We start from the raw sequence: 20,782 nt of genomic DNA, 5'->3' as shown, positions 1-20,782 counted from the left end.
TGCTGTGAATTGTGTAAGACTGATGAATCACAGACCTGTACCCCTGAAACAAATAATACATTATATGTTAAAAAAAAAAAAAAAGTAGGAAGGGAAAAATGAAGGGGGGGAATCGGAAGGGGAGACAAACCATGAAAGACTATGGACTCTGGGAAACAAACTGTAGGTTCTAGAGGGGAGAGGGGTGGGGGGATGGGTTAGCCTGGTGTGGGTATTAAGGAGGGCACATATTGAATGGAGCACTGGGTGTTGTACGCAATGAATCATGGAACACTACATCAAAAACTAATGATGTGATGTATGGTGATTAACATAACATACTAAAATAAAAAAAATACGGATTGTTTATGGATTGCCTGGACAGTTAGCCTATGTGAAATAAAATGGAACAGCATGTAGTGGGGGGATGTCCTTACATTGGATAACTCTGTGATGATCCTGTGTGGCCTTTGCATGTGAGTGTTCCTAAAAGTCAGCTGTTCTTTCTTCAGATACACTGAAGAGATGGTACCCTGGCACCCTTGCCTGAAACTTATTAGCAACTGTGAGCAGAAGCTTTCCAGTCACACATCAAGGCGCTTGATAACAATGGAAAAGGTGAAGAAATTTGAGGTAAATTATCCTAGTATTTTTTGGATAAATTCTGGAAGAATCCAAAGATTTTTTTTAGTTTTCTTGTAATGGAGTTTGGAATTATTAGTCCTTGATTTTTAAAAAGTTATCAAATTCAGGAAGAGGCAGAAGTTCAAGAGGTTTGTGGGATTTGGTGGAATTTAGAGGGTGGGAGTTGGATAGAGAAGTTGAATAGCAGAATAGAAATAGAAGTTGACCTTAACTTCTCATCTCTGCCACTAATGCAGTTAAAAAAAAAGCACACTTAGTTAAACAACTGTTGTTTAATTAGCAATCTACTAGTTACCATTTTTTCTCCAAAAGCAAGACCTATTCGATTACAGACTATTCTGAAGAGAAAATGTCACTTTATATAATGGAAAAAGTAATTTGCTGTTATCTGTTAGGGCCCAACACCTGTTCTCTCTCTCTCTCTCTCTCTCTAATACACACACACACACACACACACACACACACACACACACACACACACACAATTCTTGAGAAGAACAAAACATCTGTTATTTCATATCCAGATCAGAATTGATATGAATAATGCCTCATAATGGAACTTAATTAAATCTACAGAATGCTCCTTGGGCCGTACTTATCTGGATTGACAACCATAGCTTTCCCAAATTCACTAAACTTTAGTAAGCCCCATCTATGTTTTTGATCTGTAGGGTAAGCAGGAAAGAACAGAGTGTTACTGCCTGAAGATTTTGTCATACTCATCTCTGCATTTGATTTTTTTCATCTAATTCATAGCTTAAGGATTCTTTCACAGTAATGAAAACTAATATTTATACAGTGCTTTTTGAATATATTATTATATATTTCTTATTTTTGTCCTTTTAGTTTTCATTTGCTATCTGTCTCTAACTTAGATCTTATTACCATACACCTGGTTTGTGCTGATCATCTCCTAAATTATCTCTTTTCCGTTTTTCACACCTCTAGTTCTTAATTGTTAAATGACTCTTCCTAACTTCTTTATGCCAAAACTTTAGTGACTCCTTTTCATTACCAAATAAGATTCAGTGTGACATAAACTCTCTTCAGTAATCAGGCTCCAATATCAGGGCATTTCAGAAAGCTTAAGCTGTTTATGTATATAAATAGTTGATTTGTGTTCACTCAGGGGTGGTTGTGTAGGTGTGTATGTATTTGTGTATTTATATACAGGTATATGTGATATAATTAACATAAGTGGTTGTCATTTTTAAAACAAGTTTATATTCAAACGATATCCTTGGGGTGGCATCTTGTACTCATATTTATATCATAATTATTCTGTATATTCTTGAAACTTTTAGATTTATATTTAAAAAATATATTAATATTAAACAGTTATTTTGCTGTATAGTAACACCTTGCTTTTCTCCAAATTGTGTTACTGGACTTTGGTGCTCACATTTTATAGCAGACTGGTCATTTAATTGTTGTTTTTTGAAAATCAGAACCTGTTCCAAGGATGATGATCTATCATTAAATATTTAAAACATTAAGAAGATTCAGAAATTCTAAAAGAGGGGTTTCCAAGTTGTTTGACACAATGACAACCTTCTGAAGTGACAATTTTGGATGGACAACATTTATTTGGATATACAGAAGTCCTCTTAAGTAACCTCCATTTCAAACTCAGTTGATTAACTAGTACTGGCCATTTTTGTTCTAAAACACCAATACTTATGCCTGTAACATGTCAGATACTTCCAGCTGTTGACTTGCTTGATCTCTACTATGTGTGTACACTTCTGTACCTACCAGCTGAATTGTCTGTTTGCCATGAATCAGTTGTGTTTGTTTTGTGAACTGTTTAAGTCAGTTATATTTGGTATGGTAATTATGTAGTCTAACTAAATGCTAGTTAGACCAGTGAAATGTGACTGTAAGAATAAAGTTGTCATTTCTAGAAAAGCTAAGTGCAATACTTGAGAAAGATAGGATAAAGTGAGTTGCGAAGAAAGACTCTTGGACTGGGAATGGGTGAGATGACTAAAAAGGGTTGGAAAAGTTAGCCCATTCTAGGTTTCTCTACCCAGATTGCTTTTAAGAGTCTTTAAGTTCTTGCATCATTTTACAGAAGCCAAAACTGAAAATCTTTGTATGTCCTGATTCTATATCAAAAGATTGATAAATGAATATTTGGTTTTTTAAGTTAAAATTTCAGTATATTTACAAAACTTTTTCCTTTTTTCCTGCTTTTACTGACTTTTTCAATTAACTGACTGTAGTATTAGTCTGTTTAGGCTACCATAGCAGAATACCACAGACTGAGTGACTTAAATAACAGAAGTTTATTCTCTTATCGTTGAGGAGGCTGGAAGCCCAAGGTCAAGGTGCCAACAGGTTTGGTTTCTGATGAGACCTCTCTTGCTGGATTGCAGATAGCCACCTTCTTGCTATGTCCTCTGTATGCACATACTCTTGGTTTCTCTCTCTGCTTACAGGGACATCAGTCCTATTAGATTAGAGCCCCACCCTTATGATTTCATTTAACTTTAATCATCTCCTTTAAGGCTCGGTCTCCAAGTACAGTCATATTGTGGGTTAGGGCTTCAGTATATGAATTTTCGGGGGACACAATTCAGTCCATATCACTAACAATTACCAACATGTATCACAATGAATAAGAGGCCTCTGTTGCATGTTAAAGTATGCTTTTTTCATGCTCTTCCAGTCAGTTACTTTTCATGTATGTGTTTGTCTTTTAGTATTTTGAGGGAAGTAAGGCATATAATAATTTAAATTAGTAACACTGCAGCTCTTAGAAATCACAGCACTTAATGTAATTATTTGAGTTAGTAATAACATTTATGTGCCAGGCACATGAGTAATACATGTAAAAAATAGAAATAGTACCTGTAGATTTTATAGTTGTAAGTCTTGATATTAGAAAGTAAAATGAATGACATCAGTATTCTTTATTCTGTGGCCTCCATAAGTAGTACTTGCACCATATGATAGTTATGATGGCCTGAAACACTGTTCAGAAGAAAATATAGAGAAAGTACTCTAATAATGGGGACCACATAATAAACCAGTCATTTCTATCTTAGTGGCAAAATTGAGACCTGTTGTCATTTTGCATTTGCTTTCCTTTAAGTTTAATTTATTTAAGAAAATCTTTTTTTTCCAGTACTCTTTCCAGATTTATAATATTTCTGTAGGCAGTCTATTTGATACTTGGAAGACGTAGAGAATGATCTAAGCATGTAAATGCTGACTAAGGGCACTCACCTTAGATGTTTTTAAACCTAGAAAGGCAGTGTTAATTTTTGTTTGTTTTTATTATTTTACTTTTGTCCTTTCAAATTGATTTAAAAAACAAGGAAAAAGCCTAGTGCTCAAATAATTTTTTGAAACAGTCTTGACTTTATAAGATCAAATTTAATCAGTGAGTTTTAACTAGTATGCAGTGTACTATAACTGAAAGTACTTTGTCATGTTAATCATGTTTGGTTTTGAATTAATCACTTCATTTCTACCTTCTGTTTGTATGGAGAGGACTGTATATAATTGCAGCAAGATTCTAGTCCTTTATAATTCAAGTGATGACATAAAATTGTCAAACAATTCTCATACGCGTCTAACAAATTATCCTCAGCCTTGTTCAGCGTTGTTGACTTTGGCAGTGGAAGACTATTAATTGTAGATTTTTACACTCTTGTGTACTGTCTTTCTGCATTTTGGGTTTGTCACTTGTTAGGTTTAACTTCAGTATAACTTTTGGCCCACTTGATACATTGTTATAAAGTGTTCTCCCTCTCCCCTTTTAGAATGTAAACTTAAGTTATAAATGAGAAAACTGTCTAAAGAATGTAGGTGTATTGTAAAATTTTGTCTTTTCATTATTGCTATAGTTTTTAGACTTGCTTGTCGAGCATTAGTAGTAAAGAAGAAAATTTTTGCTACCCATATTAATGAAAAGACCTGATAAGAGAAGCCATTAGTCCCTGTTAATACAGTCTGAAAGAGAAGGGAATGATTTATGCTACTTATTGTTTACAGAGCTTTCATACCCATCTGATCATGTTATTTTGCTAATTTTAGAGACTAGGAAGTAGCTGAGTTGAGACCAAAACTCTTCTTTGTACTTGAAATTCTTTGATCTTTTTTATGCATCATATTGCCTCTTTACCAAGACAGTTTCTGCTTTTGGAACATGCCAGGGTTAAAAGGCAAATATTCTTTTTTTAAAAATTTTTTTATTGTTATGTTAATCACCATACATTACATCATTAGTTTTTGATGTAGTGTTCCATGATTCATTGTTTGTGCATAACACCCAGTGCTCCATGCAGAGCGTGCCCTCTTTAATACCCATCACCAGGCTAACCCATCCTCCCACCCCCTAAAAGGCAAATATTCTTGAGTAGCATATTTCTAGTTTCTTTTTAAAGATCGTTTTTCCTCATTGTTCATGGGGCCATGGTAGAATGTGATTTATTTTACTAGAATTCATTTTTCCTGTTGATACAACATGTGGTTGACGGTGCTATATATATATTTGTGGTCACAGTGGTTACTTCTGTAAAACATTTTTCTTATATAAAGTTCATTGGAAAAAAATGCCAATTTCCAGAGTTGTCCAGAACAGACCAAAATATGAGTGTAATAGTTACATCTTCAGTGAAAATTGCCTAAAACAGTACCTTGTCAACCTTTTCCAATGGTATACTTGGACAGATGAAAGAGTATCCAAAGTACTCATTTTTGAAACTTCCTTAAAATCTTTTTAAACATTCATGCAGCTTTTAAAGTCTATTCTATCGTATGTTTAAGTGTAAAAAAAAAAAAGTATCTTAAGTTGCTGTTGCACTAAATGAGCCATCATGTGCCCTGTTTGTTTTGTGACTTGTTTACCTGACATGCTGTGATTTGAGAAGTACTGAAGTATAGGTAAGTTGAATTCTAGGTATTATATGGACACTAATTTAGACTAAAGTTATATTATGTGAGCTAGTCAGTATAGTTCGGATGATTTAAAATAGGGAATATTGGGAGGTCATAGTGGCAGGTGATGAGAATTAATGTTAATTTTTAAAATTTTGGATTGAATAAAGAGTCCACTAACACGAAGCTGATGAACAATGCTTCATTAATCCGAATGGCAGGTGTCCAAAACTGAGGGATTTGACTCATGGACCAGGAGATTTTGAAGCTATGGAGAGAGAAACAACCATTAACATTGTAACATGTTCTAAATGATGAAGGGAGAGAAGAGACACCAAGGTCTTGTGTTTGAGAAAATGACTTAAGGATGACTTGAAGTAGAAGAAATTAGTCTTTGTGATAAGTAGATTACATGTTAGAATGATAGTAGTGTTGCTAGTCATGAACTGGTGATTTGCTGACATAATGCTTGTGCCTATTTCATTATGCTTTATCCGTTCTCAGGATTAATGCCAGGACAGTGGATATTTTCTTTTCGATTAGAGCTATGAAAGATTAGAGATTAGGTGTGAAGATTTCAGTCATACAACGTGCCCAGTGGGAAGGAGACGCTGCTTCAGTTATCAGTGAGAAAAATAAGACCAGGTGATACAAAGTAAGAACATGGTAATTAGATATGAACTTGAATGGAGGTCCTAATACAGTAAAGTATTCATCACCAGCCAAATGTCTATGTATGAGAGAGAGAAAGACTAAGAAGGACTCTTTTAAAAAATTATCTCGTATAGTGAGTCAGAAGGAAACTATTTATATTATCTATAAATTATGTTTTGACTTGAGATCTTTGAAAAAGGCTTTTAAGAGTAGATAGAGGGGCGCCTGGGTGGCTCAGTCGTTAAGCATCTGCCTACGGCTCAGGTCATGATCCTAGGGTCCTGGGATCGAGCCCCGCATCGGGCTCCCTGCTTGGCGGGAAGCCTGCTTCTCCCTCTCCCACTCCCCCTGCTTGTGTTCCCTCTCTCTCTCTGTCAAATAAATAAATAAAATCTTAAAAAAAAAAAAAAGTAGGTAGAAGCCTGGTGATGCTGCATATCTTGTTGAAGTTTAAAGGATTATGTCATCTACTTATCTCATGTTATCTTGTTCTGAATGGCTGGCTTTAGCTGTAATTGGTGCTTTTCCTTGAATTTAAATCTTAAAGGGTCATCATTTGACTTTTATACATCTGCAACTAAATGATTTTGCCAAACTGGATATTTTGTTAATACTATCATGATTTCAAATTGTTGTTTCTGGTAAACCAAGAAAAAGCAAGTTTATCCCCTAGCTACTCCAGGAAGGTAATCATTTAAGATACCTGGATTCTAGTATGTATCTCTTTTATTTGCAGGAAAAATGCAGTTCTCTGAAGGTAGAGAGCATCTGTCATTATGCTCCAGCTGTAATGATCATATTTTCAAGCTTTGATAGTAAAGCAGTCTTTAACATTCTCATGTTATATTATAGAATCTTAGAATCTTTATATTTCAAAATATAAAGTTTGATCTGGGAGTCCCAAGGTATGAATGGGTAGGGAAATGGGAAGTTTACGTGTGGAATCTGCATGATCCTCTGGAACTTCTTTTAAAGTTCTTGAATGGCCGATTTTCTACTTGCTATTTTTTTTTTTTTCTTTACTTATGATACAGTTAACTTAGAATTATCTTTCTAGTGTTTTTCAAATTCAGCCATGAATATATATGTCTTCTTCCCCCCTCCATGACCCACCAGGAATACAACCATGAGATTTTTAAACATATATTTTTTTGCCTAAAACATATGTACAGTTTAATGAATAATTATAAAGTGAACATCTCTATAACTACCACCGAGGTTAGGATTATAGCACCGCAGAAGCACCCCTTTTGGTGGCTATTTCTGATCTCTTCCTGCAGGTGTAACCACTAATCTGACTGTTACAGGAATCACTCTTGCATTCCTTTGTAGTAGTATTGCTATTGAATTGATCTGTAAGTAAATTAATTTTGCTTGTTTTTGATCTTTATATAAATACATGTGTATTTTTCTTTTTCTTTTAATGGACTGTCACAGTTTAAAAAAGTCAACTAGGAGAGTAGTCTCCAAATGAAAGCAAAATAAAATTAAAGTCTACATCATAGACTGTGCATGCCAGTGCATATCTTGGTCTATTATTCATCCTTTGCTACTTACTTAATTAAATATTTGGATATAATAACTAATAAGTTGTCATTTCATTTTTATCTGGTTTGTCAGCTCTGTATTCTTTTAATATTTGAGGTTAAATTTTGAATTTTATAAAATTAGTGTATTTTTAGTGGAAAGCATGTAGAAAGTACTTATAGTTTTGTATCATCATGATAGCATGAATATCCATGATGGTCTTTTTACAGTTAGAAAGAAATTACGTGCTGAGTGCCTGATGTCAAAGTTGCATCACTAAATGTTACTCATTTTCAGAACTCAATGAAGATTTTAATATTAAAATATTTCAATAGACTTTAGGTAACTTAATATCTTGCCAAGAAATGCAATTTTTAAAATAGTACAGATTATATATGAGTACCTAATTTAGGGATAAATATTTCTGATCCTACCTTGTTCCCATTAAGAATAATGCTAGAGATTTCTCTTAATAGTATTGGATGCCGGACTTTTGACCTGCTTGTCCTTGGTTGGAAATGGCCTAGTGCTGTTTATAGTGTATAACTTTAGCACAAGTGGTTTCTATAGCTACTGTCCAGTACCAGATGTAGAACAGTGGGAAGCTTTGATAAGGGGAGCAGGATTTTTAAACAAAAGCCGGACATGGGTAATTACCCTGACGCTGAACTGAGGCCCCTTACATTCAGCACTGTCATTTACCTTCCATTTCACTCTCTACTGATTACAAGAAAGAGAGTGTACCCACTGTTTTTCTCTTCCATCTCTTGGCCTTCTTCCTCTCACCTTATGTAAGAGTGTATATCATAGCTTTAATCCATTTCAAGAATACAGGAGTGAGTCTTTCTTAAAAAAGTTAGATGAGCATTGTTAGTTTAGTGGCTTTCATTATGATGACAGCATCATTGGTTTTCACTTATCATAGAATAAGTTTCATAAGCCATTTGTACTCAGTTGTTTGCAATGGAACTGCTGTTTTGTATAAACTACTGTCACTCTGAGATATAAATGACTTAAGGTTAATACTAGTGAGGTAGAAGAAATCATTATCTCATTATCAGGAACTGTCAGTAAGTAAAAAAGGACAACTTAAACCTGACGCATAATTATAATAGAAGTCATTTGGATTTCTTATGAATGGCTATAGACTTCTACAGCTTCATCCCCAAACTGACACTTTTCTAGGGGTTATCCCTTGTTTTTAAATGGTAATTTTATACATTGATGATTATTCTCAGGTATTTTCATCAAAGTTTGAGGGATTCCAAGAAAGTAACTTTTTGGCAGTAAAAGGACACAGAGAGAACTTCGGCTTTAGTCAGAATGTGAATGGAGGTGGTGTGAGAGGTGAAGCAAGGGGTTGTTTATAGTAGAGGATAGGGTTGGGGGGGATCCAGTCTGTAGTAGAGGATGGGGTGGGGGCAAGGAAGTTGAGGAAACTCACCCGATGACTCCCTTTTTCTCTGTAAAGAAGGTTGTAAGTTTTTGCTGGAGGTGAATAAACATATTAGGATAAGGTCTTGAGGACAGGTGAAATTTTATAAAAGGTGCTATGAGAAATGAGAAACAAAACTGTCTTTTAATGATTTTTACATTCACGTACTTCTCATATTTTTGTATGTTTTCTTTCCCTGACTTGGTTACATGTTCCCTGGGGAGAAAGCCCTGGCTTTCATCACTCAGCATGTATTTATGGGACCATTTGTGTAAGATGAGGTTAAACTGAGAAGTCATATTCCCTATCCTTAGAGACCTTGCACAGTAAGAGAAATGGTCACCCAACCCGTTTTAGCCTCATGTGTTTGGTTCTGTAGTGATCTTTGCAAGGTGCTATGTGAACACCAGAGAGCATCTACCTGAGAAAATGGTGCTCAAGTCAAGAGAGGAAGCCAGTATTTTGAGTAAAGGTACAGACGCATGAGAGGGGTTGTAGAGCATTCAGGGACCCCTACACATTTTAGTGTGAATGAAATACTAAGTATTTGGCGGGGGCAGGGGGGGATGGTTGGAAGCAAAGTTGAACCCCAAAGAATGCCTACTCCTGAAGATCTGTACATACCAAAGAACTTCAAGTTTATCTTTCTGGTGATGGCAAGCCATGAGGGTTATTAGTTAGGAGAGTGGCAGAAGTTGATGTTTAACTGAGGGTTTCAGAGGAGAGGGTGGTGGGGGGATGGGTTAGCCCGGTGATGGGTATTAAAGAGGGCACGTATTGCATGGAGCACTGGGTGTTATACGCAAGCAATGAATCGTGGAACACTACATCAAAAACTGATGATGTACTGTATGGTGACTAACATAACATAATAATAATAATAAAAAAAGTTGGTGTTTTATGCAGGCAAGTTTGAATTGTGGAAAGATATCTGTGGTACCAGTGTGGAGGCTCCTGGCATGGTCATGCAAAGATGATGAAGCTGTAAACTAAGAAAGGTAGAATTGGAGATTGTAGAGGAGTTAATAGGATTGAGAGTTTTTTGGGGAGGTAGACAGGACTTGCTGACTGATTGGATAATTGGGCTGAGGGTGACAGGAGTTAAGGTAACTTCCAGAAATCTGTCTTGAGATAATTGAGTGGTTGATTGTTTTTTTTGCGTATGTTTTTCTGGGTTTTTTTTGCATATGTTTTTCTCCTTTCCCCCGTCCTTCTGAAGCACGTGGGGCATTGCTGCTTTCCGGGGCTACTGCTCTTGCAGTCTCCTAGCTGCTTTCCCTGCTCCTGCACTTTCTCCTGCCATTATATTTTTCTACACAGTAGCCAGAGTATCTTTAAGAATGTACATAGGTAAGCTCTTACCTGTGATCTCATGGCACATTGGTAGTACATCTGACTCCAGAATGTAAATAGATATCGAAGCTCCCCTGCTTAAAGCCATTAAGGACTTTTGTGGAATATAGAATGAAATGCAGAATCCTTCACATAAGCTTCAAGGCCAGCCTGGTCCATTTCTGGCCTGTCTCCCATTTCATTGTGTGTCACCTTTGCTTTTGTTGTGACCGAGTTTTAGCCACACTGGCCTGTCTTCAGTTCCCTGAGTGTACTTCTCTCTTTCTAGTCTCAGAGTCTTCTCACATTGTGTTTCCTCTCGTGTTCCCTACAGTGTTTTCTCCCCTTCTCTTTCTATAAGTTTAATTCCTCTTTTAGTTCTCGGATAAATTACTTCTTAGGGAAGCCTTTTTTGTCCATACTCTTCACCCTGTCTTGCTAGCTGTCTCATATGCTTATGCCAACCCTTTCTTCCCAATGTTTAATCACAGTTAGTAAGTATATGTTTGGGTATATATTCTTTAATGTGTGTCTTCTACTTGCATATAAGCCCTGTAAATTCACAGATCTTGACGGTTTTGCTCAACTCAGTAAATACTTATGGAATGAATAGTAACTGCTCAGGGATTATTTGGGGCCCTCTGGAATAAAAGTAATCAAATTCAACAATATTTAAATCATCTATTTGAAGGAAGAGTAGGAACAGATAGTTATGGCTCACTAAAAGTTTTCTGTTTGAAAGTACATAGAATTTTGTCATTACCCTGACATTGCTCTTCAAAAATCAGTATTACAAAAACGTTTGAGTCCCAGGATACCTAGGCCTCATTTCTAATGAGAAGCAAACCAAAAAGGTAGCTGAATCACCATATTGTGGAAAATCATAACACCTCCCCTCTGTTTAAGGAGGAGATGATAACAAAGAGTGGCAAGTTTCTGGGAGAAAGCAGTAATTAGAAGGATAGTTTTACCTAAGTGGAGTTTTCAGTGAAGAATCTTTAGTTCCTTTAAAGTCTGAGCAGTTTATGATGCCCAGTTTGAGAAGCACTCTTTGTGTATGTATTCTCACGGTGCAATTCAGGGTGTCATTAGTTCCATCTAAAGTATCTGCTTCAAGTGTTACTGCAAAACATACAATTTTGTTTCTTTTCTTGAGAATTTATTCCCATTGAGATTAAAAAATATTAAATTATAAGTGGCTTTTAATGTCTTCTTTTTCTTACTCTTTTTGATGTAGAGTTGTAAAAATAATTAACTTGAATAAGGATTAACTTGAACAAGGTCTAGTTTATGTACTTTTTCTTTCTTTGATTAGAGAATACTTTGCAGTTCTAGGTTGGACATGGATGACAGTGATATACTTTAGAGTCACCAAGGTGGATTTGTATTTGTATATTTCCACATCATTCTTTAAAAAATGAAATGGTGTGAATAAGTGCTAATGTTTCCTGAAGGAAGATGGCCATCCTGGTCATGCTGGTGCTCTATGACTCTAGATATGTTTACAGCAAACAGGACTCAAAAACAGTGAGGGACTGACTGTCAGATGTACAGTCAGCTGTCCTTTAAACAATCATTAACTCACATCAGGAAATACCATAAAGAAGGATTTATCTACTTAAGCCAGCAGAGGGCAGTGTACACATAAAAGTACACTACCAATTGTAAGACTGACTGGTTTCTTTGGCAAGTGTGTTAAAATTCCTCGAGCGGCTTATGTTTAGAATTAGCAGTACTGATAGGACAGGAAATTGGCTGGGTGGGACAGTGGTTAAAGGGGTTCTGTCTAAAAGCTTAGATCAGAAATATGTGCTACCATAATGTCGCTATTCTATGAGGAATGTCCTCTGTCAAACTCCATTTTGAATGACCCACTAATCTATCATGTGGGAAGTTAACTCTTTGACTGTTGTTTTGATATAATTTCTACTGAAAAAAGAAGTTTGATGGAAAAAGCATGGGATTCAAAGTCTGATCTAGGCCATAATTCTGCAAATGCTACTTATTGGCTGTGTCATTTGTGGCAGATTACTTAAACTTGTTCAGTTTCCATTTCCTTATCTGCAAAATTTACATAATGATCTGCTAGGAAAAGATGCAGAATATAATTGACTTTTGTAAAACACATAGTTATAAATATAAGTTGCTTTCTTAAATCAGAACTTGTTATTTCTTGTCACATTTATGCTGATTATCTTACGAGGTTAAGTGATAGGTTTGAAAGCAGTATAATTCCATTATATAGCCATCTGAGGCTAGTACAGATTTTCCTGCAGAAACTCAAAGAAATGATATGTTCAATAAGGGGTTAATGTCCGAAGTATGTAAAGAACTTATAAAGCTCAACACCAGAAAAAAAGCAACCTGATTAAAAAATGGACAGAGGACTTGAATAGACATTTTTCCAAAGAAGACATGCAGATGACCAACAGACACATGAAGAGATACTCAACATCACTAATCATCAGGGAAATACAAATCAGAACCACAATGAGATATCACCTCACACCAGTCAGAATGGCTAGTATCAAAATGACAAGAAATAGCAGATGTTGGCAAGGATGTGGAGAAACAGGAACCCTGTCGGTGGGAATGTAAATTGGTGCAACCACTGTGGAAAACAGTATGGAAAACAGTAATTTTCCTCACAAAATTAAAAATAGGAATACCATGTGATCCAATAATTCCACTACTGGATATTTACCCAAAGAGATTAAAAACATGAATTTGAAAAGATATATGCAACCCTATGTTTATTGCAGCATTATTCACAATTGCCAAGACATAGAAGCAACCCGAGTCCATCAATTGATGAATGAATAAAGAAGATCTGGTGTATATATACAAGGAAATACTATGCAGCCATAAAAAAGGATTTTTTTTTTTTTTTTTTTTGCCATTTGTGACAATATGGATGGACCTAGAGGGTATTATGCTAAGTGAAATCAGACAGAGAAAGGCAAACACTACATGATTTCACTTAGCTGTGGAATCTAAAAAACAAATGAACAAACAAACTGACTCAAATACAGAGAACAAACTGGTGGTTACCAGAGGGGAAGTGGGTGGGGGGGGGGGAATGAGCAAAATAGGTAAAGGGGATTAAGAGGTACAAACCTCCAGTTCTAAAATAAATGGGTGATGGCAATGAAGACATGTACAGCATAGGGGGTATAGTCAATAATATTGTCATGTGTGGTGACTGATGGTGATAGACATTTATTGTGAGCATTGAGTAATGTATAAAATTATTGAATCACTGTGTTGTACACCTGAAACTAATATCACTGTATATTCACTATACTTCAGTAATAAAATTTTTTAAATGGCAAGTGTCTAAGAAATAGTATAACCAATAATCTTAATATTTTATTCATAGCTCCTTAACTACTAACATGCTCCAAAATTTAACTGGTGGTTATGAAATTTGGGATAGTCTGTAAACGTTCACTGCCATTGTTTTCTCTCTGGGCATTTCCTAATTCTTTGTGTGTTTTTATTTCCCATGAAATATTTTCTTGCTTACTAAAAACTGGCAGAACTCAGGTCTTAGGATACATAGATGATACAATGACTGATAGTGGTAGGTTTGAAAGTGTTGGGGAAACCAGCAGTCAAACACTGGGGCAAGCTTGAGTAATGAGGGACATCAAGGGTTGTGTTGCTTGAGGATACTCTTCTCCTTTTAGGTAAACACTTTGGTCTTTGAGATATGGAGTTGAAAAAAAATCTGCAGATATTCTTGGTTGAGATGGGCAGGGAATGTGAATAGAGAGGAGTCATGAAAAGGTGATGAAAAATATGTAGAGTTGAATATCATCATCTCAAGTGTGAGCCCTGATAAACTAAAGATAGGATGAAAGAGAGAAAAAAGAAAAAAAACTTATCAAGTTTGCCATTTTCTTTAGCATCAAGGTAACATAAATTCTGAACAGTTGCAAATAGTAGATTTCATATGGAAGGGGTATATTTTAAATGCGTATTGTTCATAGGTGTATGATATTTACATGTATATGACATGTTTGTAATGTTTGACAGACTACAGGTAATACTGATGTTTCATGTGGAACATTTTATGAACCATGATGTTTCCACTTAGATGAAAGTGGTAGCTGACATTCTTGGAGTATCTTGCTTACCCTGAAGCAGGACTTAATGCTGCTAGGTAATGGAGCAGCTCTTGCCAGATCTCTGACTGCACAAGAGATTTGGAGCTTTTGGGTTTTCCAGGAGTTTTTGTTAAGAATGTCTCATTTCACAATCAGCCTTGTAGAAGAAGGCATTCCAGCACAGGACCCAAACACATACCTCACATTGATTATTCTGTACTCCCTGAGAGATAGATAAACTAGGAATTTTTTTCCTCCCAGAGGTTGCATCTCTAAGGTTATAGCCTTTCCTAACTTCTTCCAGGAGCATATAGTTCTCTGCCTCTAGATCCCTGTACCACTGAACGCATGGTCTGGTAGGGGCTTATTTTGCTTTTAGTCTATTCTGAGGCAGTCTTGAGGTCTAAACTACTCAGATAAATATACCATAGTAGTACATGTTTTCTTTTTTTAATTAAGATTTTATTTATTTGAGAGAGAGTGCAATAAAGCATGAGCAGGGTGGAAAGGCAGAGGGAGAGGGAGAAGCAGACTCCCCACCGAGCAGGGAGCCCGACGCGGGGCTCGATCTCAGGATCCCAGGATCATGACCTGAACTGAAGGCAAACACTTAATCATCTGAGCCACCCAGGCGCCCTATTTATTTATTTGAGAGAGAGAGCACAAGCAGGGTGGAGGGACCAGAGGGAAAAGAAGAAGCAGGCTCCCTGCTGAGCAGGGAGCCCGACGCGGGGCTCAATCCCAGGACCCCGGGACCATGACCTGAGCCGAAGGCAGACGCTTAACTGACTGAGCCACCAGGCGCCCCAGTAGTACTTGTCTTCTTGATAACCATTTTTAGCGTAGGTCTTAATTATTACTTTTGGGTTTTCCAGGCTCCTGCTGTTCATTTCCAGTCTCTTACTCTGATCATCATATTCTCTGCTTTTTATCACCAGTTTGTCCTATTTATGTCCTTTAGGTCAAAGACAAGCTGCTTTGTTAAGCTGTCTCTTTGGCCTATGAGGAAGCCTGTCTCCCATTGGGTTTCAGCTTTTGTATCCTACTTCTGCTTCCCTGGGTGAGCTGTGTATTGGCAGCACAGGTGGTCTAAACCCGTTGGCAACTGAGCCGGAGTCGGTCTCCAGCCCGTCCTCCGCTGTCTTACTCTAAGCCTGCATGCTGGAATCTCTCCTCTCTTCACCACTGCAGCTCCAGAACATTCCCGGAAGTAGTCCACAGTGCATTTCGACATAGAGGTGATCGTGCACAGCCTGGAAGCGGCACAGGGAGAAGAGAAGACAGAAGCCAGAGCTGGGAAGCACCTCACGTTTTGATTCCTCCTGTGCGGGAGAGGAAACGGAGAGGACATTCAGCAAACTGATGTGCAGTTGAATCTAACTCCCAGACAGTAAGGGGAAAGCCTCAGAATTGGGGAGAGTTTGAACCCATTTGGATTTTAGCCACAAATGCTGGCATGTTAGATTTGCATTTGAGCAAGTTGAGTTCGGTCTCAGCAAGGAAAATAGACTGGAGAGGGAGCCACCGAAGGCATGGCAACTGGCCATTTAGGGGAAGAAAGCAAGGAAAGACGCGGAAGCTGAGACTCTAGTACCAGCATTGTGGGCGAAGAGAAGTGGATTTGAGACATTTAGGATGCAGAATGGAAGATTTGAGGTCTGACTCGATGTGAGAGGAAAAGGGCGAGGCATTTGACCCAGGCTTCTGTTTCGATGATGAGGTGGAGCATGAAGCATGGAGCTGTGAGAAGTGGAGCAGCAGGAGCGATGTCGGCATCTGGACAGAGCTCTAAAATATAACCGAGTAACGACATTTCTGCCAGGATTAAGCTAACGTAGCTCAGGAAGTGGACATGTTTTCTGGAGATCTTATTTGGTATAAGGCCCGAAGTTAGAATACCTGGAGGAACAGATGATGGCATATCCCTTCCTTTTGGCTGACTCTTCAGTCAGACTTCTGGTGCAGCTGAAATGTGCAAGCCAAGGTTAAATGCTGGATTGTTCGATATTGCTGCTGTCCCAGGAACAGTCCTGAGATGTGGACCAGACTGGAGTCCTCCTCTGAAGTCGACAGTACTCCTAGGATTATGGTATCCCTCAGGCATCTCTGTGGCTCCCTCGATGTCCTTCTGGTATAAAAATTTTGTGTCATTGAAATAATCCTCCTAGTTGCTAGAATGAAGTTAATAGTACTTCTGATCCAGTTCTGTTGCTTTGTGGGTAGGCAGCTCAGCTACCAAAGCCTTAGTTTATTACCTGGATCCCCAGAGATACTCCTTGAGTTGAGGAAAAAGCTCTTTTGGAGAAACCCTCATTATGTTGCAGTTAAGAGTATGGTATCAGGGGCCAAATAGACCTATGTTTAGATCCTGGCTCTTTCACTTACCCACTGTGCTCCCCTGGGCCTGTACTCTTTAATTCCTCATCTTTAAGGGATGCTCGTAGTGTACTTACCTCTTAGAGCTGATGAGTTTATCTAAAACATTTGTATTGTTTTTGGCCCATAATAAATACCTAGTAAGTGCCACCTTTCACTTGGTATTCTTTAATCGTATACCTACAGGTTGATCAGATAAGATTTATCTTTTATCTTTTGGAAATTATGTAGCCTGAAGTTGGCTAGTAACCATTGGCATGTTTTCATGTGTTTGCAGGAGTATATAATATGCTGAGTGTCATAAAATTTAAGTGGTACTCTTTAGATTCGATACTCTACCTTTATTCTCATGGTTGGTTGGTTGATTTATTTATTTATTTATTTATTTTAGCATTCAAAATCTTTAATAACAAGGCAGGATCTGGGGTTAGTTTTTGTAGCCTCAGCTGGCCCTGCGGCCTCTGGCGTGCTTGAACTTCCGGCCCTTGGATCTCACGTAGGATTTGGTGTGGCTGTGCGGGATTCCTGGGGCCTTGCCAAAATGCCTGTACACCTCTCGGCCCTTGCGTGGGCCAGAGAGCAAGACGGTGCCACAGCCCTTGGGGGAGTCTAGGGCCAACTGGTCGAAGGTGAGGATCTTGCCTCCAGCCTTGAGGATGCGGCTCCGGGCACGGCTGCTCACACGCAGCGTGCGCACCTTCAGTTTGGGCACCTCCTGGACACGCACAGGTCGTCGGTTATTGTCCCTACAACCACAGCTGTTTTATTTTCCCGGCCAGGCAGCTTCATCTTCTGAATCATCCGGGAAAGGGACAGAGGTGGCCAGTTGGTGCGACTCATGAACAACCTCTTCAGCACGACTTGGTTAAAGGTAGAGTTGGTTCGTCTGGCCAGAAACCTGTACAGCTTGACCAACAGTCTCAGGTAGATGTCCTGGCTCTTGGGCTCCTTGTGCCGAACCTTTCGGTCCTTGTTGTGGCGGATGTCGACTCCCATGATGGCACCTCCTGCTAAGCCAGGTCCGGGAAGAGCTCATGGTTTATTTTTTTAATGGTGTGTAAGAAGCAATACAGCATGAAGGTTAAGAGCTCAGTCTCTGGAGATGTATTTGTATCTTGGCTTTTTTACTCAAGAGTTGTGTGACCATGGACAAGTTAGTTAACCTTTCTGTGCCTCAGTTTCCTATCTGTAAAATGGAGACAATTATAGTGCTGTTCTTAAACTGTCATTGTAAGGATTGAATGAGTCCATGTACATAGAGTACTGGAACAGTGCCTGGTATGTATGTAGCCCTATACCTGTTTATTGGGTCATATAGTTAAAGTGCCTCAGGCATGGTAGTTTTTCTTCTTGTGCTGAGAAAATGGATGTTGTTACTTCTTACAGTCTCTAGGGTAGTATTTTTCTTTTCACTAATTCCCTTACTGAGCTTGCTGAGGTACTCATCAAATGAGGAGCTAGCAGGCACTGCAGGAGTATGGGAAAGGGGTTCCAGTCCAAGGTGGTGGGCTGACAACGCAGGTTGTCCTTTGTTCTTCCTGAGACCATGAAAAAGATAATAAAGAAACTCACAAGAGAATGAAGCCTTCACAGCAGAGAGAGCAAGAGAGACGGACCAACAAAATTCCTAGGAACGGAAAGTAGAATCCTGTGGATAAGTGAAATGGAATGCAGGCCGCAGCACGGAGTGGCAGAAGGGGGCCACAAGGAAGGCCTTTTTTCTTTTTTTGTAATGAATCAGGAAATCTGGACAGGTTTAATAATTTGGATTTTGTGTGATTTTTTTTTTTTAAACTGTAGCAAAAATAGTTTGTGAATAAACAAATCAGTCAATGTAATTTTATTTTGGCTACACCTGGGCTTTTATTAAGTATTAGATATGAGGAAAAGGACAAAGGTGTTCATCTCATACAGGAATAAGGAAAATGTAAAAAATATTTTGAAGATTGTTGTATTCGAGATAATATTTGTAGATACCATTTTGATACTGAAACCAGGATAAAAAATTAGGCTTTGTATTTTCTAATTGTCTTTACATCTGTTCTCAAAATCACATCAATTTACATGCAGTAGAATCTGAATTTACAGAAGTATGTAGGAAGTGAGGTTTTATTTCTGATTAGATTTTTTTCACAGTTTGAGATGGCTAGTGAAATTGGATGAGAAGCTGATTAGCCCTCAATTTTCTAAGGTGAAGTAGAACATTCTAACTCAGATTTATATTTCCAGTGCCCAAACATCAGTCTGAGCCATAGTCCTTCCCTGTCTCTTAATGTCTTAAAGCGTGGAAATCACTTGTTTAGCCTCTTCATCTACTCTGGTTACTTAACATTGCCAGGAATAGTTTATTTCATGAACTGAATATTGATATACCTCCAAACGGTTTTGTCTGTATAACATCATACAAATGCAATCACTTGTTGTTAAATATCTTTGGAGTAGAAGCTTCCTTGTGTGATGATTCTTACCAGTTACAGGTGATTTCAGTTTATGCTAAACTGTGAATCTGAAGATGCACGCGGTTGTCTCGACTTGTGTTGCCCAAGTTGGTTCTCTTTACCCTCTCTGGATCTCTGTTTTCCTAGCAAAACGTATTTGTTCTCTCTGTGCAGAGGATTGTTGTGTGGATCACACGAGGTGAAGCAGATGAAAACGCTTTTGGATACTCAAGCATGATACAGATATAGAGCAGTGGTGTATTTCTAATTCAGATAATGAAGAAAAACAAACATGCACCAGAGGGCGGGATTTTGCTTAGAGTAAATGACTGCTTTGGTTTCCAGCTAACTAAAGAAATAACTCAAACATATTTGTTTTCTATATTTTCCAACCAACCAGAACCGGGACCAGTATTCACATCTGTTAAGTGATCACTTTCTCCCATACCAAGGTCATAATTCCTTCCGTGAGAAATATTTCAGTGGCGTTACAAAAAGAATTGCCAAGGAAGAGAAATCTAGCCAAGAGTGAAAATTAAGATTTTGACAATGGAAAGAGTAAGGATTTAACAGAAAAGACATCTGGATGTGAACTTCCATGTATGATACAGATAACATATACTGTTTTAAATAATTTTATATAATGAAGTAAATGCTCCAAAGTAAATTGAACAATTCTTTTACAATTAGCTTTGTTTTATAGATTTATTTTGTTGTATGTGGTCTTTGGAACCTTATTTAACTTATATTTGTACTTTCAAGTATTATGGAAGTTGAAAACAGTTATATTTTTGGTAATTAATTTGCAAGGAGAACTGATATTGTTGACTTTTTAAACAGATACTTGTCAATACGTTGTAAGCAGTTAACTAACCATGGTTAAGAACTTATTCATTCAGTAGGTTCGTTGATTTGGTTTCTGATTGTAATTGATTTATAGTGCTAATAAAGCTTACTGAGGATTCCTAAAATTGTGTTGTATTCGCTGCTTTTCAGGAGGGAGGTGATAAAGGAAATGGATTTTTATTTATAAATTCTGGACTAGTATGTAATGACAGTGATAATGGTAAGGAGGAGAAAGGCTAGGACCTGGCAACCTGAAAAGCTCCCCAACTCCTTGAGGCCTGTCCACATCTGAAGCTCGTCTGTACCTTGGACTTGCTCCTGCATTCCTAGACATTGACTGTCGGTCAAGTTAACTACCCACAAATTTTGGTTTAGAAAGTAACCGATAGTTAAGAGCAGTAACAACAACACAAGTCCTTGATGGTTCCCTAATGGTATTAAGCCTAATCAGAGCTCTTTGAAATGGAAGCTATATTTTTCTTGAAGGAGAAACTTTGCTGAGTCTACATTGTGTCCATCATGAAAATATCTTGTTTGAAAACCACTCTACCCAT

The 20,782-nt window shown here is 37.7% G+C and overlaps 1 protein-coding gene and 1 pseudogene across 8 annotated transcripts in view; one reads left to right on the top strand and one right to left on the bottom strand.

Annotated features, from left to right (window-relative positions):
• TRMT11 (tRNA methyltransferase 11 homolog) overlaps window positions 1-20,354 on the top strand; it is a 55,345-nt gene extending 34,991 nt beyond the window's left edge. For 3 of the 8 annotated variants that reach the window (XM_027601971.1, XM_027601975.1, XM_027601976.1), the window contains 2 exons: window positions 492-612; window positions 19,783-20,354. In XM_027601971.1, the coding sequence (XP_027457772.1) occupies window positions 492-612; window positions 19,783-19,914 (253 nt within the window). In that variant the 3' untranslated portion in view covers window positions 19,915-20,354. Of the gene's footprint in view, window positions 1-491; window positions 613-2,072; window positions 6,469-15,759; window positions 17,391-19,782 lie in introns of those variants that run through there. The other 5 variants (XM_027601979.1, XM_027601978.1, XM_027601977.1 and 2 more) reach the window with 3 other exon arrangements.
• LOC113926699 lies at window positions 17,372-19,773 on the bottom strand (annotated as a pseudogene).
• Window positions 20,355-20,782: the final 428 nt, after the last annotated feature.

Source organism: Zalophus californianus, chromosome 7 (genome assembly GCF_009762305.2).
Source record: "Zalophus californianus isolate mZalCal1 chromosome 7, mZalCal1.pri.v2, whole genome shotgun sequence".
NCBI classification, from domain to species: Eukaryota; Metazoa; Chordata; class Mammalia; order Carnivora; family Otariidae; genus Zalophus; species Zalophus californianus.
This window is presented reverse-complemented; position numbering and strand designations above follow the sequence as displayed.